Raw genomic sequence first — 22,255 nt, 5'->3', positions numbered from 1 at the left:
TGCCACCCACCTCCYAGTCCCTCAGCATCTGCACTCAAGATAAATCCCATGGTCATTCCTGAGATCAAAGTGCCTCAGGGATCCTAAATAAGCTCTGGGGTGACCCAGATGAGCTGCCAGGGCCAGAGCAACCCCCAGACTCTCTTGGGGGCTCAGGGTGGGATGCACCCAAAGCTCATAGTTCTGCACACCAGYTCACCTTGTATGGCATGAAACCTCTAGTGCCCTTGGATACAGCAGATGTTTTATTCTTGTCTCCTCCGTTTTGCATGTAACAAAACCATCCCTAAAAGCAAGCAGCATCTGTGCAGCACCTCCATGACTTCAGTTGCACCCCCACTACAGAGAGCAGCTCCTCCAAGCTCCAAATCAAATTTCTCTGGGAGCAAAACCTAATTAGATTAAATTTCTCCTAATGAGCAAAATGGAGAGGAAAGAAGCAAAGGTGTGACACCTCTCACCTCAGGCAGTGTGGAGGGGGACAAAGCTCCTGGCAGCAGATAAGAGGGCATRGCTGGGGGGAGCACAGTCCAGCTACTGTCCTGCTGCCACCAACTTGAGGACATGGCCATCCTGCCATCCCTCCATGAAATCTGGAGTGTTTAGGAGAAGAGGGAGTGAGTAAAGGCGGGGTGAGGGCACCAATTAAGGCTGGGGCTGAAGCAGTGGGAGAGGGGAGGGRAAGGGAGGGGAGATGCACTTCATCCCACCAGAGACACTCCTGGGTGGGCAGCATGAGGGTGATGGCCACCAAGGCACAACCTCTGGCACTCAGACACAGTAGTGCCTACACCAGGAGATGGGAACAGATTCTGAGGGGGCTGTGGGGTGGCTGTAATCTGGAGCAGTGACTCTACATCATCAACTGCCACTGTCCTACTGGCAGAGCCACATGTGGTGAGGATGGAGAAGTTTGCTGGGTGCTGGGGAGCCCACCCAAAACAGCTAAGAAGTTCCTGCTCTCACACTTTGAAAACCCAAGTGATTTACTGTCTTTGCTGTCAGAGTTCCCAGCCCAGCATTTTCTATCTTTGGATTCCTCAGCTGAAAACRAGAGCTGTGGATTTTGTGGAGCTCTGTGCAGTTGCCACATCCCAGCTGAGTGCTGTTCCMAAGAGCCTGGGCGAGAGCCCCTGGAGCTGATGAAGGCGTTGGCTGGGACAGCCCAGGCCAAGCACAGCCCCTGTCCAGGCAGCACTCCTGGTAAAACCTCTAGYTGTTCCTTTTGATAAGTAATTTTGCCAGGAGATATTTTCCACTGTTCTGATGGGGGAACCCAGCTTTGGCAAAGGGCCGTGCAGAGGACTATGTCCCTCCCCAGCACAGCCCCATCCTACCTCTGCACCTCCTCCACACCTCCATCCTGAAGGGAAAAAGGGTCAGGAACTGGGACACCTCCCCTGCACCTCACATTGCTCCATGGGGACTCCTGAGCAGCCCTTTCTCTGCATCCACCAGGCTCTGTCAGCCACTGACAACCTGGCAGGATGGACAGAGCAGGCACAAGAATACCAATATATTTTAGAAATTCAAGCAGAGCAGCAGAGCCCTCCCAAAACCCAGTAGGAAAACAAGAGGAAGAATTCTTTCAGRTCTACATCCAGTCAAGGACATGGCTGTGTCCTTCCAAATCTCCACTCTCAGAAGGAGGCACAGGGATACCATAAATTCCTGTTCTCACGATAAGCCACTCCTCAGCTGTCAACTGCAGGGTGATTCTGGCTGACRGATGAGTCAGGCAGCTGGAGCAGTGACACATACTGCTTTACAGCAAACTGGCAAGATCTTGTTGAACCTCATGTCAGTCAGCCTTCCCATCCAGCTTTGTTAGTATTAGACATCAGAAAGACTAATCTGAACAAAGATCTCCTTCCAGCCCTCCACAGAAATTCCCACACCCTACAGCATCCAGATTCCCAGACCCATGAAGCACATTTCCACAGGTGACCACCAAGGACACCACTCTGACTCACAGATCTCTTGCCATTATTCACAGTGAGCTGTTGGAGGGAAGAAAAACATCCATTTGGTTGTTAGAAAAAAAAAAAAAAAGACCAAGTTTAGATCCTTCCACTCTGAGCACAAACCCCACAATATGTCTGACAATGAGATTATTTGCAAGGATCTCTTAATCTCTGCATGCCCTGATTTCCCCCTTGCTACTTCCCCTTATTACATGGTTCTTCTTTGCTGGGAGATGACCAGCAAAGTTGTCAAATAGTTTTAAATATCAAATAGTTTTAAATATCCAACAGTTACTCATTTTAAATATTCAACAGTTACGCATTTTTAATTTGTGTCCTGTGGACACCTTGTTTTGTTAATAAAATATCCAAGTATCACTGACTGCCCAGAAGAACCATAAGGAGTATGTTTTGTGGACAGGCAGGACCAACTTCTCCTAAGTGATGGACTCCAGATGATTCAGAGATCTTACTGCCACAGCAGTGTCACCTGGGTGAGGTGTCAGAGGTATCACCAGGGGTCCACCCTTGGCCAGACAACAGAACCATCAGGGCCCAGAGAGGTGTCTGGGACAGCACTGCAGCTCCTTCTCTTCCTGTGCAAGGGAGACCATCAGGAGCAGGGAGCGCTCCCATTTCAAGAACTCCCTTCTCTGTTTTCATGTTTAGCTTAGTTCATCCATGAAGAAGAGCACCCAGAGGAAGGACAARGCATACACAGGAATCAGGAACTCCYGTGAGCTTCTTTGAATTAAAAATCAGCTGTAAACACAGAAAAAATCCTCTCCTTGTGACCCCCACGCTCTCTCTGCAGCATTTTTGGATGTACTTTGCTGGATGCACTTTGACACTGAAACTCAAAGCACCACCCCATGCCCACCTCCCACAGAAGCCRTGTCCCAGTCACTCCCATAGGCTCCTGTGCATCCTGGGTTTTCCCAGGAAGCTCTGCCCAGCTGCAAGAGCAGCTCTAATCCATCAGGAGCCAGTGCAGGATGTAGCCCCATGGCACACACAGCCCAGCTGTGTTCCCACTCCAGGTTTACTCACTGATCTCCAGCTGCCTCTGGATCCTGCCCTTGCAGCGCTCCCGGTAGTCAGTCTGCGTGGCATTGTACTCGGACATCACCTCCACGAACTTGCGCGACAGCGTGGAGTGCTGAGAGGGAAAAGAAGGAGAGAGGGAGCTGAGGGTCCCATGGGAGGGAAAGCCCTGCTATCCCAGCAGCAGGCAAGCTCAGCCCTGGGCACCTCTTGCACCTCCAGCCACCCCAAAAGCATTTCCAGTCCAAATGCTGCTCCAGAGAGCGTGACAGAGCACAAGGGGAGCAGGTGGCAGCAGGTGATACATCCCCAGGGGAGTGGACCAGAGGCATGCCTCATCCAGCCCTCCCGAAGCACAAACTCCAGCCCTGAAAGGACACCTTGGMAGGCTGGCAGCACCCTCCTGGCACCACTTGTGCCCAGAAAGCCTGGAGGTGAGGCCACGGATGTGTCCTGTGTGGAGCTCTGCCAGCCACTGCTATGCTGCCGGGATATGCCAGACCCCACGTGGGCACAGGATGGACCTGTGGGGATCACTCTRCAATGCTGGGTGAGACTGTACCTAGCCCTGCTCAAAGTCACAGTCACAGAATCACTAAGGTTGGAAAAGACCTCCCAGATTATCAAGTCCAACCTGTGAATGAACCCCACTTTGTCAACCAGACCAGAGAACTGAGTGCCATGACCAAGTGTTCCCTCAACACCGCCAGGGATGGGGACTCCACCACCTCACTGGGCTCTCCTTTTTAATGTCTGACAACCCTTCCAGTGAAGAAATTCCCCCTGATGCCCAACCTGAACTGCCACTGGCACAACTTGGGGCTGTTTCCTCTTGTCCCTTGTTCCCTGGGAGCAGTCTGACCCCCACCTGGCTGCACCCTCCTGTCAGGGAGCTGCAGAGAGTGAGAAGGTCCCCCCATGAGCCTCCTTTTCTCCAGGCTGAGTCCCCCAGCTCCCTCAGCTGCTCGTCATCACACTCGTGCTCCAGACCCTTCTCCAGCTCCGTTTCCATCTCTGGACAGTCTCTGCACAGTGAGGGAAYGGGGAATGTCAGACATGCCTGGTGCCACCAGCACTCAGATGTGTTGGTGCAGGTGTTTGTACACCTGGAGCAGCCCCAGCCAGCACAGCCCTATCTCCAGGAGATGGCACTGGAGACATCTCCAGGGTACACTTGCACTGGCTCTGCAGCTATTCTRAGCCAGCAGCAGCACAGTATTTATGGAGAGCCTCAGCTCATCTCCTTCTTCCTCCACCGCAAACCTCACATGAACACCCCTGGCAGCTCCAGCTCCATCCTCTGCTCGAGAGGTGCTGGCAGAGCAAGGTCAGAACAGCTCCCAAGGATCTTGGCTCAAAATCCAGCAACAATGTGACATGCCATCCAAGCAACTCTTCCGCTGTTCCAAAATTGTTTTTCCTAAAATCCACTTTATTCTCATTCAGCTGAAAACTATCAACATATGTTGATCTGCAGCCAAATATAGCCTGGGTGCTGAGTGACACCCTCCCTGCTCACTAGCACACCACACTACRCCTCTTTTGCTTAAGAAGTTATTTAACTCAGTGTTTATTTTCTCAGACTGTTATTTTATGTTCCCATGGGCATCCTACATGTCTACAAAATGCATTTGGTTTTTAAGGAACACGCAGTTTAGTGCAAAATCAGCTGGAAAAAAAAAACATTTTAAATGGCTTTCAGACATTAAATAAACCTACCCGAATATTCACAGCAAATAAAAAGCGTATCAAAATGTATCTTGTGTTTGAAAGAATTCATTAAACGGAAAATACTAACTCAAGTTAGGGAAAGGATCTGTTTCACTCAGGTCTGGCAACTCTTCACTTCCCAAACATGGGGAAAGTGGCCCAAACTGGATTTCCAAAGAGCTGATAAAAGCTCTGGGTATTCAGAGTGGGTTCTGAAAGCCCCCAAAAGCACACACTGAAACTGGGGTATTTGTCCTTCATGTAAGTAAGACAAAAATATTTTTGAAATGCTTATCACACCGATTTTATATATTTATATTTATATTTATATTTATATTTATATTTATATTATATGCTTTTATATAATATATACATACAGAAACATGGAAAATACTGTTGAGATCTCTGGGAAGTTGCATCACTGGCCATGTTTCTGGACTGGGGATGCCCTCAGGAACTGTGACCCTAAGCCCACCCCCTGTACCTGGATCTGCCACAGGCAAGTCCAGATTTGATGAAACTCTTCTGGATGAAGATGAGCCGCGCAAAGGCAGAATAAAAGTCTATAATCTTGATGCTCAGTTACTCCTAGTTTACAACATGTTAACAAGGGGGAATCGGCTCCTCATTCCTTCTTTTACTCAGTGTTTTGCGAATAGCAAAGTCCATACAAACAGGAGAAGGCACTATTACCTGGCACTATTACCTACAGAAGCACCAAGCTTCAAGCACCAGGCATGTCTAAATCAGCCTTCCAGTTTGGCTCATCCCAAAYCCCATACAGAATGTGGGAAGGGAGGWGAGAGCAGGCCARGCTCTGGGAAGACACAGCCACAWTGCCCAGGAGGAGCTGGAACTGGTCAGGGTCACTGCTGAAGGACAAAGGTGGTSGTGATCCCAGATGGGGTATGGGACAAGCGAGGACAGGCTGAGAGACACAGGGTCTGTCAGCTAAAAGTGACAAAGCTCAGAGAGATCATTTTGCTACAATGACCCAGAAGGAGCAAAGAGAGAAGCTGGAACAAAACTCATCTAGGAAGTGCACAGAGACAGGACAAGAGATRAGGGACAAAGCTGGGACATAGAATTCCAGTGACATGTTAAGGAGGAAAACATCTTTGGAAGAGTGGTCAAACGCTGGACCACGGCCCAGAGGACCCATCTGGGTCTGTGGTGTCTCCACCCTCTGGATATTGAGAAGAAAAAAACCTGCAGGAGCTCAGAGTCTGGGATCAGCCAGGTCAGAAGCCAAAGCTCCACAGTGAGGCAACRTCACACTGCCCACCTCAGGGCTTTGTGCCACGGCCCAGAGGTGCTCCTCTGCCCCCAGAAAAATGCTAAAAAATGCTCAGGTTGCAAGCAAACTTTCYATCACCCTGACTGAGGGAGTTGGGGCTTGGCTTGGGTTGATTTTGTGCCAGTCCTGTATTCCTATATTCTGTCAGCTTGTATGCCCAAAAAGTGCCTGTACCATTAAATGCGACCCGGTAGAAGGGGCAGGGGTGGCTGGGAAGGCAATGTGGGCAGTTAAAAGCCAGGGCTGCCAGGCTGCCATGGGCTTTTTGAGCTCAGCTCGCTATGTGCAGCAGAGTTACAATGTTGTAGTTTAGCTAGCTCAGGTTTGTGAGCTTGGGCAAACAGCTCTCCTTGGATGGCTACCCTTTCTGCAACTGCTGTGATTTTTTGGAGTGGATTGACAGGACTGCAATCCGAGAACCAGGAGGCAAGTGCCGACCAGCCAGGCACCGGCAGGGAGAAGCCACGCTGCTCCGTCTCGTCCCGGACTCTGGAAGAAGCCAAGCTGGCGACAGAAACACACACCAAGCCCTCTATTTCATCCATCATGAGGAGAGGACTGCCTCCAAGTTGTTGCCGGAGTGGCCACGTGGACTTTTTCTTTTGTTTCTTTTTCCCGCGGACAGGAGCTGCACCATCTTTCCCCGCACCATGTGCCGAGAGGCTGTGGGGGGAGGGGGTGGCGTGTGCTCCTGGAGTTTTAAATATCCAACTGTTACTCATTTTTAATCTGTGTCCTGTGGGCACCTTGTTTTGTTAATAAACTATTTTTCTCTTCACTTTTGCCCAAACATCTATTTCATATTGGTGGGAAAAATTATCWATTTTTTTCACTTCATTTACTCTGTAACTTTTTTTTTTTCTCTGAAAACATTGTCTCAAACTGAGACAGGGCTGTTCAGCCGGGAGAGGAGAAGGCTCTGGGGAAACTTTAAAGTCACTTCCAGTGCTAAAGGAGCTCCCAGAGAGCTGGAGAGGGATGTTGAACAAGGGCCTGGAGTGACAGCACAAGGGAGAATGGCTTCCCACTGCCAGAGGGCAGGGTTAGATGAAATATTGGGGAAAGATTCTTCCCTATGAGGGTGGTGAGGCCCTGGTACAGGTTGCCCAGAGCAGCAGTGGTAGCCACATCCCTGGAAGCCTTCAAAGCTAGGCTGGATGGGGCTTGAAGCACTCTAGGTTAGTGGAAGGTGTCCCTGCCCTTGGCAGCAGGTTGGACTGAATTACCTTGGAACACCCTTGGGGTTCACAACACTTACGTCAGCACACAGGAGTGTCTCTGGAGTGGGAAGGTTTTTCTGGGAAGGGATCTGCTGACAGCCTGACACTGCCCAGCTGCAGCAGAGCTCTGTCCACACTGGATCATTCCAGAAGGAACAGAAGAGCTGCTCTGAAGCAGAACTTGCTGCTCTCCTGCTGCTGCACCATCCTTTGGCTTCGCCATGCCCCAGCAATTTCCTGTCCCACCTCCCCTMGAGACAGGTGGGCCTTTCCCTTGCCCCAGCTTTGCAGAGAACAGTTCCCCCACAGCCTCAGGCTGAGCTGGGACAGTCTCTCCCTGCTGGTGCAGAGCTTGAAGGTGCTGGGGTTCCAGCTGGGAGCTGCATCTGCAGAGCTGATCCATTAGCATCACTGCCATATTGATCTGGCACCCCCTGTGGATGGGAGAGCAGGCTCCATGAGTGGCTTCCCAGGCTGAGGAGGAGATAAACTACAAAAGCCAAAATTCCTCCAGCACCACTGCAGAGCATGGAGAAACCAGTATTTTTACCTTTTTGTGTGTGTGTAACCCCCTGTGAGAGCCACAGATCTACAYCTGGATCCCACCCCAGGTGATGAAGAGCAGCACTGGCAGCTCCTGTTGCCTCTATACTTTTAATGGTTTGCTAAAACATGTTCTTGGTTGCAGAACAAGGCTCTGAGATGTCTTGTGGTCACCCACATCTCCCAGTACAGATGACACAGCCTTGTAGCAATGCAGTGACAGATTCCAGGTGGAGCCATGGCTGCATCCCACCGGGTGTTCYCTCACCACAGCATCACCAGAAGGTAAAAATCACACACCAGCCCTGCACAGTTGGTCAGGAGGACAGAGCTTCAGCCAGAGAAATCCACTCCACAGCCAAGCACAGACCTCCTCTCCCAGCACCTCCTGGGATCCCTCAGCTACCACTTCCCACCTTYCCCTTCTTGGTGCCACAGGACAAAGGCTCACCTGAGTTTTCCTTATCCGCAGGTCAGCCGATGACCTGTTCAGTCCTTCCTCTTGTTCGATACTCTGCTCAATGCCTGGTYGGGGTAGAAGGACACATTATTTCATGCCATTTGGAGAACAAGCACAGAATCATTAAGGTTGGAAAAAACTGCCAAGATCATCAAACCAACCTTTGACCAATTACCTCAAGCTCATAAAACCACACTGCCAAATGCCACATGTACTAATTTTTTGAACACTTCCAGGGATGATGACTTCACTTTCCCAGAGAGCATGTTCCAGTGTTTAACCAAAGGAAAAGGATTGTTTGGCAAAGGGACTGTGAAAGACTGGTCTGAGGAGCAGCTGGTATTGGGCAGTTCCCAAATCCTGACTCCACCATTCAGACTGGCAGCAAAACCCTGTTTCATGACTGCAAAACACCTGGTGCCCGGCCACTGGCTACAATGTGGGGCTGAAAGGACAGCACTATCACCCCCAGGCTGGCAAGCCAGGTTTTCCATACAAAATAAATGTGATACTCAGGTCTAATTGCCAATATTCAAACAAATTGGAAAGCTGTTCCCACTAGGGAGGTAGGAGGAGGAAACCCAAAGGTGAAGTGTCTCTGTAAAATACCAAACCTCAGAACTTCTCCAGCTGCCTGGACTGGCACAGAGAGGACCCACCTCATYGGCATGAGTGTGCTGCACCATGCTGAGCATCCACGTAGCAGGACAGGGATCTGCCCCTTTAACTATGCAGAWAATTGAGATGAAGCCCTCATGCCCAAAGCCTGTGAATCATGGCAGGAAGAGCACTGTCATGTCCCACCGTGCTTGGGGCAGGGAGAAGTTCCAGGGCAGGAGGGCTGGCACAGAGTGGGGCAGTGCGATCCTGCCCCATCTCTGGAAGTGTCCAAGTCCAGGTTTGACAAGGCTTGGAGCAACCTGGTGTAGTGGAAGGTGAGTGGAAGGGAGTGAAATGAGATGATTACCTTTAAGGCCTCTTTCAATCCAAACTGTTCAATTATTCCAGGATTCTACAAAACCTGCTCCTCAAGGCCAGCTCAGGACATACTAATTCAAACACTTAATTTCAGGGACTTAAAAAAACTTGGAAGAAAGCTCCCATCAGTGGGCTGGCCAGTGTGCAGAGACACACATCTCCATGTAAACCACCCAGTGTGAGCTGGTGGCCTTCCCTGAGTCAGTGCTGACATCCCACAGCTCTCTCAGCCTGCCTGTCCCCAACACCTTCCATTCTGGAGCAGGTTCCTCCTGCAGCAGGGGCTCCCCATTCCCTGAAGCTGYCCCCTCACCCTCCAGCACAGCTCAGCATATTTCATCAGCAGCTGGGCTTCCTCCACACTAGTGACAAACCACTCCCCATTCCCAAGGAATGGTATTGACGAAAGCTGGGCGTTTCTGATAAGGAAAAAAATTTTCCCAATAAGCTAGTAACTAGAATTAGCTCCTGCATAAGTAATGCCTGGCCTGAAGAAGCCAGCTTGTTATCAGCACATATCGTTTTTGATCAGTCCTGACAATTTTCTGTCACTGATCATGCAGGTCATGAGACAATTTGGGACAAAGCACAAGGACTAATCATCTGCTGCTCCAGGTAAATATAGTACCAGAGAGTCTTTTCTGGAAGCAGGAAACAGGAATTGGAGCCTGTCCTGCAATCCTTCAGGCTTTCAAAGTCCCTAAAAATACTGAACAAAACACAGGAAAGAAATATTTTGTTTTGTATGGGCCAACCCCCATCAYCAGAGATCCCAGCATGTGCAGGGCCATGGGAATGGCCCTTGGACTATGAAAAAGATAAGATRGTCTCTGGCTCTCCTTCCTGGCTCCAGCTGAGATCATGTGTTAGGAAGACAGAGGGGACATGCGAACAGTGGAGGTACAGGTCTCCTGGCCCACACATGGGATGTGGTTACACCACAGGTGACCAACCTAGCAAAGGGCTCAAGGCATATCTGAGTTCTCCRTAACAACGGGACTTCCACAAAACCCTGGGATTAGTGAAAACACTGCTGCCTTGGGGGAAGCACTATCTCCTCTCYCACCCTTCAGACACAGCCAGGTCTTCTGCACCAATCTCAACCAAACCCCAGACTGATGTCCAAGACCACTGCAGGCAAATCTGAGCAGCCAGAGGTGACCTGCCTTCCATCTCAAAGATGCTGCCATCCTCACTGACTCCCTCAATCCCCTGGGGTTCAGTCTTGGAATTCTGGGCTTGTCCAAGTGCTTCAGCACAGCCCTGATCATCAGTGGGCTGACAGTCACCTTGTTCTCAYACCTCAGAGACTGGCTGACTCTTCCAACAGTGGAAACTGAAAATCGTATCCTGCAGCACATCCCACAGAAGCAYCTCTTCACTCACCCAGACCTGAACAGAACCTTTGGCCACGCTGAGGATTTGTCCAGCACCCAACCCCTGCCAGTGGTGGTGGCACAGGACTTGCTCAGAGCCCACCAGCTGCTCGTGTCCCCATTTCAATTCCATTCTGGGAATGGGTCACAAGGGGGCAAATTCACAAAGGGCAGATAAAAGCACCCAGAGGGTGCAGTGGAGAAGGAAGGTGATGCCCCATCCCTGGGAGTATTCCCAGCCCAGGACAGGAGTGCTCCATGCAGAGCCCCCGCAGCTCCATCACAGGCCAACACTCACTCTTTAGTTTGGAGCGCACTTTGTTCGCCGTCTTCTTTATGTCAGACATCAGCTCTTCCAGCTCCTCCTTTGTTTCTGGGGAGAGAGGAAAGAGCAAATATGGATGCTGCAGACACCACCAAAATCTGCTGCCCAGCCCTGCAGACTGTAGAGATCAGAGCTGCGAGAACTTCAATCCCCTCACTGGAAAAATTTCCAACSCCTGACTGGAAGCAATCCCATCCCCAGACAGGGAGCACTTCCACTCCCAGACTGGGAACACTTCCAACTCCAGACTGGGAGCACTCCCACCTCCACACTGGAAGCACTCCTGTTTACAGACTGGGAGAGCTCCCATCCATGGACTGGGAGCACTCCCACATCCAGGCTGAGAACACTTGCATCCCCAGACCAGGAACACTTCCACCCTCTGACCGGAAGCACTCCCACCTCATGCTCCATACTGGACTCTCCTCACACTCCTGAGACCTCCAGCTGCCTCCAGTGCTGGGGCCCAACTCAAGCGTTAAAATGAACAAGGGTGAGGTCACGCTGGACACGGGGAAGAAAWGTCAGACCATGAGGTTGGTGAGGCCCTGGCACAGTTGCCCAGAGAAGCTGTGGCTGCCCCAACCYGGGGCAGGCTGGATGGAGCTTGGAGCAGCCTKGTCTAGTGGAAGGTGTCCCTACCCATRGCAGGGAGGTGGAACTGGATGACCTTTCMATGTCCCTTTAAACCCAAACTGTCCTGTGAATCTGTGATCACATATAGGTTCCTCTCCCAGAAACTTGTCCTCAAAGAAGTCAAGATTTGCAACCAAACAGTGCTTCAGGAACTGCCAGATGCCCTGTATACAGGAGCAGAGCTGGAGAAGGGGCACAGCCCCATGCCCAGAACACTGAGACACAACTGTGCTCTGCCAGTGCAGCCTTCCCTGCTGCCACCCCAATATTCCTCTTGATTTTGAAGAGATCAAGACTTAATTAAATAAAACTTTTTTTAAYAGAGCTGAAGCATATTGACTGAATCATGTCAATGGCTCTGATGCGAGCTGCCAGTCACAGGCAWAATTAGAAAATCCTCATGATGGAAATGTGTTGGGGGGAAGGTCCTAGCATACTGGCAACTGTAAACATCCCCAACCCCGAGCTACAWGTTTCAGCATTACTGGGAAAAGGAGAGAAGGAACACATCTCTGAAGTCTTTCACCCCAGAGTATTTACTGGGGAATGGGCACAAATGCAGYGACAGGAATATGCAGATGAGCAAACTGCACACAAATGCAGTCTGAGTTCTCACTTAACTGACTAATTATTTTTCCCCCCATTCATAAAAAACTTGCAGTAATGAGAAACACATAATAAGAAATTGTAATACTAAAAAAATTCTTGAAAGAATTTGCAGTAGACGGAAAATAATAAAAAATTAGAAACTGTAATAATAAGAAATYAGTAACCATAATAATAAGGAATTATTAGTTTTTTCTTAATAAAGAAATAAGCCAGCTTGGGCTGAGGAACTCCCTGCAGCAATCCAGGCTGGGCAAGTAGACAAGGACCAAAAGTGCTGGAGACAACTGGCTGCCATGRACATGGGGATGGGCTGGGAGCTGGCATTGTCCACCTAGAAAGAGGAAAGYCAAGGGGGTTCCTACTGCTGTCTGAGACTGCCCTGTGGGAGGGAGGAGAGAAGCTGGGACCAGGTGTCCTGCTGGTCTTTGGAGGTGCACAGGAAGAGGACAAACAGTGCTGGACCRAGCTGGGACAAGCAAAATGCAAATTAGATATTATGAACAAAAAACAGTTATGACTGAGGTCAAATATCAGATGCAGAGATGCTGTGGGATGTGTGTCCTTAGGGATATTATATTCAGCACAGGGCTGGATGAAAGGCTGAGCATTGGACCCGCAGGCAAGGGACTGGCCAGRGGCCTCCAAAGTCCCTTCCCACCCATATTCACCTTCAATTCTATTAAAAAATTACATGTAACTCACTGCTATGTATTTTCCGTACTATCTGTCAATTCGGATTGATGGATCTCCCCTCTGYTCTGCTCTTGTGAGAYCTCACCTGCARACCTGCTTTCACCTCTGGAGTCCCCAGCCTAGGAAGGATGTGGAGCTACTGGAACAAGTGCAGAGATCACAGAAATGTTCCAAGGGCTGGAGCCCCTCTGCCCTGGAGCCAGGCTGGGAGAGCTGGAGGTGCTCACCTGGAGAGGAGAAGATTCTGGGGAGACCACAGAGCCCCTTCCCATGACTAATGGGGCTCCAGGAGAGCTGGAGAGGGACTGGGGACAAGGGCCTGGAGTGACAGCACGAGGGAGAATGGCTTCCCACTGCCAGAGGGCGGTGTTAGATGAGATATTGAGAAGAGACTTTTCTCTGTGAGGGTGGCGAGGCCCTGGTACAGGTTGTTCAGAGCAAGTGTGGTTGCCCCATCACTGCAAGCATTCACAGCCAGGTTGGCTCCTGGTCTACTGGAAGGTGTCCCTGCCCATGGCAGAGGCCGAAGATGGGATGAGATGGTCTTTAGGGTCCCTTATGATTCTGTGATGCACTACCATGAAGCAGCCACTGAGGACACAGAGGGTAAGTGGTGAACACTGTGTCACCAGTTCTGGGATGACTCAGGGAGAGGACATGGATGGAAGGACGGGGCAGGGAATGGGCGCCTTCCCTCAAAATATTTTCGAGTGGCCTGGAGAACACTCCTTCTGGCTTGCTTTGAGTCACAGGCCGTGTGAGGATTATTTGGTGGCCTGGCAGGCACAGGCTGTCCAGACAATTATTTTCACATCCACAGTGTCTGTTCAAGTGATTCACTCAGATCTATTTAACCATTCACAGCGAGTKACATGCAGCCATGGGAAGCTGAAGTACCACAACATTGCCATGCCATGGCCAGCAACGTTTCACGACAGAGTGGCACTGAGGGGGCAGATGGGATGTTTCAGAGGATGASTCAAGCTCCCCACAGCCCACACAGGATGTCTGTTCTATTCCCACTGGCATTGAGCACAGCGGGAGCAGAGATGTCCCCATGGCCACATGTCCCCAGACCCCACTGGGAGGAAGGAGGAGGCTTTGGTCCAAGGTTGAGTCTTACACCCCTGAGAAGCCCCAGGGACTGCTGTGACCTGCCTGGGAGGTCACAGAGCCAGACGGTGCAGGGAGCAGGCAGCGGTGGGAGCTCTTTCTCCTCTCTCTGTCAACAGCTAATGAAACACCCATCTGACAAGGCTGGTGACATGGCAGGCAGGCAGGAGATGGCAGGCAAAAGCAGGTAGGAATGGCCCGGAGCAGGCTGGCACAAGCAAACAGGAGCAGGCAGGCAGGCTGGTGTGGACAGGACCAAGCAGGAACAGGTAGACAGGAGCACACAGGAGCAGGCAGAAGAGCAGGCAGGAGAGCAGGCAGGTAGGTGTTGGCAGGCACAGCCCTCCACCCTTCACATGGCACTCTGGACATCATGGTGACAGTGACTCTGCTCACAAGGTCATCGGTCCTGTAGCTGCCYCACTCACTCTTTGCTGGGACTGAGAAACTTCACCTCTGCAATGTGAAAGTCCTTACTCACAGTRAGCAAACAACGTCATTGAGAAAAGTGCAATTCCAAGCTAATTCCCACCTGGCAAAGCTGGAAGGATCTTTTTGGCAAAAACAGCTCTTCCAATAAAAAATGAAAGAAGATTCTGAGAACAGTTCTTTGAAGAAAAAWTTTTAAAAATAAACCTTTCTTGTTTACCTTGGCACCTTCATTTATTGAATGTTGGGTACTTTTTAAAGGTGAATGCGAAGAGGAAGCACAGAACTGAAAGTCCTAMAGGGATCTGGTCTCTCTCTCTAAGGAATTTGTCCTAACAACTCTATGGAGTTGGCAGAAACATTTTCTATAATGTTACATGGCCTTAAAGTAATACAAATTAAATTTGTTTCGGATTTTTAACTTACTGCATGACAGGAGGGACAAATCCTGTTCAAGATGCAGCAAGGAGAGATGCTGCCAGGGCTCAAGGTCAGTGCAAAATGTCCAGGCTTTACACAGGAGCAGAAGAGAGATGATGCACAGTAGCGTCTGAAAAGCTTGCAGGATTCCCTGGGATGAAGGTACACCCTGAAACACCTTGTCCGTCCACCTGGCTGTGTAGTTTTTTAACACCATTAAAAAAGATAACATCACAGAATCCTAGAATCATAGTGTGGTCTGGGTTGCAAACCATCTTAAAGATCATTCCAATCCCCTGCCATAGGTAGGGACACCCTCAGTTWGACCAGTTTGCTCCAAATCCTGTCCAACCTGGCCTTGGTACACATCCAGGGATGGGACATTTAACTGAGTTCCTGTGACATATTCATAGGTAATTAAAAGCTGGTACCATCAGTGGAATTGCATTTATATAACACCATCTGATACCAGTGGTGGTGGGTCCAATATGCCAAACTCTGGACTCCCAGCATTTTCCCCACAGGCTGCCAGGACAATCCAGTCACTGACAAGGATGCAGTCTGAGACACTGAGGGTTTTCCACCAGTAACTGGGCTTTTAACACCAGAGTGGCCATGGACATCCTCATGTCCCAAGTCCAGCTCAGCCCTTCTATACCCTGTCACTGAGCCAGCTATCCTGAACACCTCTTCAGGATGTTCTCATATTATGTTCTCACACCTTCCTCCAAGTGTTCCTGCTGCTCCAAACTGGACTCAGAGCTGGAAAATTCCTGCAGAATGCCAATTTCAGGATGAAAGAAGAGCTGTGCTATGCGTTAACCACAGAATCTCAGAATCATTAAGGTTGGGAAAGACATTCAAGATCATCAAGTCCAGCCTTTGACCAAATACCACCACACCCATGAACCACAGCACTACACATCCAGCTGTTCACTGAACACCTCCARGGATGGTGACTCCACCACAGTCCTGCGATAGGACTTAACCACTCTTTCAGTGAATAATTTTCTTCTAATATTCAGCCTWAACCTCCCCTGGCACAACTTGAGGCTGTTTCCTCTTACCCWGTGCCTYRTTCCCTGGGAGTAGAGCCATCTTCACCCTCCTGTCAGCGAGYTGTGGAGAGCAAGAAGGCCCCCMGAGCCTCCTTTTCTCCAGGCTGAGCCCACCATCTCCCTCAGCTGCTCCTGGTGCTCCAGGAGCTCCTTTCCCAGCTCCATTCCCTTCTCTGGTCATGTTCCAGCCCCTTGATGTCTTTCTTGGAGTGAGCAGCCCAGATCTTGACACAGGATCTGAGGCGTTGCCTCACCAGTGCCCAGCACAGATGAACAGTCCCTGCCCTGATACCACTATTACTGGTAACAATGGCTTCTTCTGCAGCCACTTTCTGGGTGTTTCTGGGTGTTTATACAGCACAAATGAGGGGATCACAGCGCTCACATCAAAGGACTTTGGTTCAGTGACAATGCTGTGCAAGGGTGGCAGAGCAGAGCCGGTGCAGGGCCTCGCTCCAGTTTCTCTGTTTTCAGAGAAGGTTCCATTTCATTTTTTTCCAATTAACACCAGTTTGTAAACAATGAGGGATGAAGGAGAGTCATGTAAATGACATAATTAATGGCTGTACATTGACATAAGCTTGAAACCAACTCCTGTAACAACATGGTTCCCAAAACTAGCTGCCCATCCTGCCTGCAGTGGGTACATAGAGCCTCCTGCCTYACATTCAGCAGCAAACTCAGATCCACAGCTCATCTCCAGCATCCTCAGCCTAACACATCCCACGCCACTTTTCCAGCTCCACCGGAACGGCTGCTGGGAAAGCAGGAGGTCACTGAGCTGGCAGGAAACAGCAAGGATCAACAGCTCAAAGAAGAGGGAGCTTAGGAGATCTTTTAATCAAAAGCAGGCAACAGAGCTGATGGAAGCCCTGATGGAAACACAGGATACAGCAAGTGCTGTGGGGGCGAGGGCAGGTGGCTGCACCCCCAGGGACTCATCCCACCTCCACGAGGGGCACCCAATTAAGACAGCAAAATCTATGCAAGCCAATGGCTGTGAATGGCTGCTCCCACCTGCTGCAAACGTGCCCATCTGTCTCAGCTTCTCAGCCCTACAGCATCATGCCCAAAGTGGCTCTCTTGGAGCAATTAACTGGCTGATGAGCAAATGCTCCTTCCCTTTCTATGGCCTTCTTCTGTCTTCCCTATGGCTCTCCTCCAAGAGCTTCCAYTCACCCAGTTAGCTGCAGGGTGGCACTGGAGAGCCCATTCCCCCCACTCCCTGCTCCCATTCTATGTGAAGCCACACACAAACACCTGGCAGCTCCAGGATGGGCACAGGGCACCTGAGATATGGTGCTACAGCTCACAGGGACCAAAGCCATGCCAGTCCTCCTCCAGACACTGAGGGCACAGGTACCAACTAAAGCTCCTCAGCTCTATTTTTACAACACTGACTGCACTAATTGTCTTACCTTCTTTAGTCCTCCCGATCGAATTCCACTTCAAATACTCCATTATTTCACTCAGAAGCAAGGTCAGTTTAATCAGTCAATAATTACCCAGCTCATTCCCTCTCTCTTTAAAATCTTTTCTCTTCTACCTCTGATGCTCCCAGTGCCCACCAGGTATGCCAGAAACTATTGGAAATCAACACTAATGGCAAAGGCACCATCTTACTCAGCTCCTGGAAAACTTCCCGATCAATACCTTCAGGCAGCCTGAATCCAGCAGTGCCTATTTTTGGAATCATGTGTTTAGCAACAAACTGATTTACTCCTGAATCACTGTAATTTAATCAGCGTAAGATACATGTGTTTCCAAAAAAAAAAGAGAAGCATTTCCAATATATTTGTGTCCTTTCTGCATTATTCTCCCATTTTCCTTTGTTAATGGTTGAGAGGTTTCTGCTCTTCTTTAAGCACCTCTAGAAAACTTCAGCTTGTCCTTCAGGTCAAGCCCACTGCTGAGTGGGTTTTCTGGCTCCCTGTGACTCCCARCTCCAGTTTCTGTGACACTGGGAGAGGGTGGGAAAATATTCTCCTCCTCACCACGTAYGGGAAAACAGAGACAAATATAAATCCATGGCAAGTAAAGCTCCAAGAGTAGGAGGTACAGAGAAGTGGTAAGAAACACTGAAGCATGCAGGGAGGATAAAATGCTTTAAATTTATTCTGTGAGCACTTGATAGCAAGGAGCAAGATGGGACCATCCAGATGATTGACCATCCGTGGTACTGAGACCTGCCCATGAGCAGTGGGGCTGCACAGGGGTCCCTCTCCCAGGCTGTGACAAAGATATACCACACTCCATCCAAACAAATCTTTCTTTAAGGTCTGAGGAAAACAAACTAGGCTGAATTTAGGATCACAGATAAGCTATTGCAATTCTCTAGGGTTTTAATTGGTCTTGTAACAGAGATGTCTGGAGCAATTAAATAATTCTTTTTTTGTCCCAACCTTTAATCACAGGATCATGGACTCACAGGGTGGTCTGGGTTGGAAGTGACTTTCAAAGATCATCCAGTACAACCCACTGCCGTGGGCAGGGACACCTTCCACTAGACCAAGGTGCTCCAAGCCCWGTCCAATCTGGCCTTGGACACTTCTAGGATGGGGTGGCCACAGCTTCTCTGGGCAACCTKTGCCAGCCCCGCATGATCTGACATTTCTTCCCCATGTCCAACCTCACTCCACCCTCAGTTCAGTACCATTGTCCTGTGCAGSGACCCCAGAGCTGGTGAGAGCTCCAGGGTGTCTCGGGAGAGTGGAACAGAGGGGGAGCATCCCTTCTCTTCCTTGCTAAGAATGAGCCCAAGAGACACTTGTCTTTCTGTGCTGCCAGTGCTTATGGCCAGGTCAAGTCTCATTTGTCACTCACCACAATCTTCCAGTTCTTATCTGCATCCATCCATCCATCCATCCATCCATCCATCCATCCATCCATCCATCCATCCATCCATCCATCCATCCATCCATCCATCCATCCATCCATCACCCTGTGCTGGTGCTGGGCATTGCCACAATCCAAGTGCAGGACCTTGTTTTAGGCTCAGTCAGACTCCATGAGGCTCTCATGCTTTTCACAACTTTATTCCTGGTACTTCAGTATCCTAAGGCACCTCAGTATCCTAAGTCCATCCTTTTCAGGCCTCCAAAACCAGACACACCCCAAATGTTGTATTTAAATTGCTCAGGGTGAGAGAGTGAGTCTGTGCCCATGWGGGACCCTATGAGCATACTGAAGGATGGGGGAAAAGAAGGGCCTGATGAAGGGATTGAGTCCAGCACAGGAGGGAGGGAAGTCCTTCACCCCAGCACAAGGTGATGCAGATCACACACAGTGAACCCATTTGGATAGAGACAGGGCTTTGTGTGGAAAGGAAACCAGCGGGGGAATTGTGGAAAGGTTATTTTTAGAGTTGCACAGTTCCATGATAAAGAGCAAATACTACCTCYGGCTGAAAACTTTTTATAGCACTGGCAGAAAAAAAAATGACCAGAAGCAGTCCTACCCCCCAGAGCTTCAACTGGAAGCACCCTTGAGATGCTGCTGTTGGTACCCAAAGCAGYATGTGTGAAATAAAGACTCAAACTGCACCCACAAAGAGTTCAGAAACCTGAACCTGCCCGATCCAGATATTTTTCCTTAAAAAAGGCGTGATTTTTATTTTTAAATATTGACTAAAGTGCAGGGAACTGTGTGATTTCATTCRAATTGTCAGGCCCCAGCAAGGACAACATACAGGCAGGTCACAGTAGTTAGGAAAGGCTTTAAGGATATCCTGCAGCCACTGCCAGCTGCAGCCATCATCCCTGCACAGTGGCTGTCTGGCAGCTTCTTCAGATTCCATTAACTGATGGAAATGGTATAGTCCAAAATTCCATGCTGGGAGGAAGGTATAACCCATAGGTTGCCCTGTAAATTTGAGAGACCCAAATGACTCATTCTCAGGGAAAGGTGAAAATTTCCACCTCAAGGTGCTGGGTACTGCTTCAAGGATCTTTTCATATAGCCATGGACTTGCAGGGTAGTTTGGGTTGGAAGGGATCTTAAAGATCATCTAAGTACAATACTCTGCCATGGGCTGCAATACCTTCCACTAGACCAGGTTGCTCTAAGCCTCATCCAACCTGGCCTTGAGAATTTCCRAGGATGGGGCAGCCACAGCTGCTCTGGGCAACCYGGGCCAGGGCCTCACCACCCTCATGGTACAACATTTCTTCCTTATGTCCAGCCCGAAATTTCTTTGCAGATGAGAGCAGMAGCAAGGCAGGGTTGGGCCCATCCATCCCCACCTGTACACACATCCCCACACACAGGAGTAAGSCAGCTCCCTGCCTGAATGTGAGATACATGTCCTGGACCCTTTTCCATGATTCCTTGTCTCTATCTTTTGCTTATTAATTTACAGAAATCAGGAACAACTTATTCCTGATGCAGTGCTGGAGCAGGAGAACACACCTGCCACTGGCTGGGGACCTCSCTCCCTTGGCAGGATGAACAAGTGGCAGCCTCTGACCCTTCTCACCAGCTCACAGTTCTGCCCAGTGCCTCCCCATCCATGGACCCTGCACTCTCCATGGAAGCTATGTGCCATGGGAATCACATGCCATGTGAGCTTGTGTACTGTGGGAGATGTGTGCTGTGGGAACTGTGTGCCATGGGAATTGTACAAGCCATGTGCTATGGGAGCTATGGGAGCTGTGGGAGCTGTGGGATAGGAGTCATGTGCCATGGGAACTGCACATTGTGGGAGCAGTGTGGGAGCCATGTGCTGTGGGAGCTTCGAGCCACAGGAGCTGTGTGGTGTGGGAGTCAAGTGTTGGACAACCAGTGTGGGAATTGTGTGCCATGGGACATGGAGGAGCTGTATGGTGTATGAGCTGTGAGGTGTGGGAGCTGCACGTTTTAGATGGAGGAGCTGTATGGTGTATGAGCTGTGAGGTGTGGGAGCTGCACATTTTAGGAGATAGAGGAGCTGTCTGCCATGGGAACTGAGTGACAACTCTGTGCTGTGGCAGTCATGTGCTGTGGGAGGTCTGTACCATGAGAATTACCTGCCATGAGAGCCGTGTGCCATGGGAGCCGTGTGCCATGGGAGCCATGTCCCATAGGAGCCGTGTGCCATAGGAGCCATGTGCCATGGGAGCTGTGTGCCATGGGAGACCTGTGCCACTGGAGCCACAGGAGCCGTGTGTCAGCCATGCGAGATGTGAGCCATAGGAGCCACGCGCCATAGGAGCTGTGTGTCAGCCATGGGAGCTGTGTGCCATGTGAGCTCTGTGCCACTGGAGCCACATCCCACAAGAGCCATGTGCCATGGGAGCCATACACCATCAGAGTCATGTGCTGTGGGAGCTGTGCGTGTGCCATGGGAGCCACTTGCTGTGGGAGCAGTGCACCGTAGGAGCCGTGCACAGTGGGAGCTGTGCCCTGTACAAGCCACATATCATAGGAGCCAGGTTACATAGGAGCCATTCCAAAGGARAYGTGTACCATGGGAGCCAAGTGCCAYAGGAGCTGTGTGCCATTGCAGCTGTGTATCATTAGAGCCGTGTGCAATTGGAGCTGTGTGGGAGCCACGTACCATAGGAGCCACGTGCCATGGGAGGGGTGTGCCATTGCAGCCGTGTGCCATGGGCACCATGCACCATGGGAGCTGTGTGCCATTTGAACTGAGTAGGAGCCACGTGCCAAAGGCACTGCATGCCATAGGAGCTCTGTGCCACGGGAGCTGTGCACCATAGGAGCTGTGTGGGAGYTGTGTGCCATTGGAGTTATGGAAGCTGTGCGCCATGGGAGCCGTGTGCCATAGGAGCTGTGTGCCATAGGAGCTGTGTGCCATGGGAGCTGTGTTCCATGGGAGATGTTTGGGAGCTGTGTGGGAGCTGTGGGATCTGTGTGCCATGGGAGCAGTGTGCCATAGGAGCTGTGCGCCATAGGAGCAGTGTGCCGTGAGAGCTGTGTGCCATGGGAGATGTTTGGGAGCTGTGTGGGAGCTGTGTGCCATGGGAACAGTGTGGCACAGGAGCTGTGTGCCATGGGAGGCTCATGCATTGGGAGCCGTGTGCCATGGGAACTGTGGGAGCTGTGTGCCATAGGAGCTGTGTGCCATGGGAGCTGTGTGCCATAGGAGCTGTGTTCCATGGGAGCTGTGTGCCATAGGAGCTGTGTGCCATAGGAGCTGTGTGCCGTGGGAGCTGTGTGCCATGGGAGCTGTGTGCCATAGGAGCTGTGTGCCGTGGGAGCTGTGTGCCATAGGAGCTGTGTGTCATGGGAGCTGTGTGTCATGGGAGCTGTGTGCCATAGGAGCTGTGTGCCATGGGAGCTGTGTGCCACGGGAGCTGTGTGCCATAGGAGCTGTGTGCCATGGGAGCTGTGTGCCATGGGAGCTGTGTGCCATAGGAGCTGTGTGCCATGGGAGCTGTGTGCCA

General features: G+C 50.5%; 1 protein-coding gene across 3 annotated transcripts in view; it reads right to left on the bottom strand.

The window, feature by feature from the left end:
- Window positions 1–22,255, bottom strand: part of STX1A (syntaxin 1A) — a 53,966-nt gene that overhangs the window by 6,158 nt on the left and 25,553 nt on the right. For 2 of the 3 annotated variants that reach the window (XM_057375531.1, XM_057375529.1), the window contains exons 3-5: window positions 10,891–10,965; window positions 8,230–8,303; window positions 3,015–3,123 (exon numbers count right to left, since the gene is read on the bottom strand). In XM_057375531.1, coding sequence (XP_057231514.1) covers window positions 3,015–3,123; window positions 8,230–8,303; window positions 10,891–10,965 — 258 coding nt within the window. The remainder of the gene's footprint in view (window positions 1–3,014; window positions 3,124–8,229; window positions 8,304–10,890; window positions 10,966–22,255) is intronic. The other variant, XM_057375530.1, reaches the window with a different exon arrangement.

The sequence above is a fragment of the Malurus melanocephalus genome, unplaced genomic scaffold (assembly GCF_030028575.1).
Source record: "Malurus melanocephalus ecotype Western Australia unplaced genomic scaffold, MMel_1.1 scaffold_251, whole genome shotgun sequence".
NCBI classification, from domain to species: domain Eukaryota; kingdom Metazoa; phylum Chordata; class Aves; order Passeriformes; family Maluridae; genus Malurus; species Malurus melanocephalus.
This window is presented reverse-complemented; position numbering and strand designations above follow the sequence as displayed.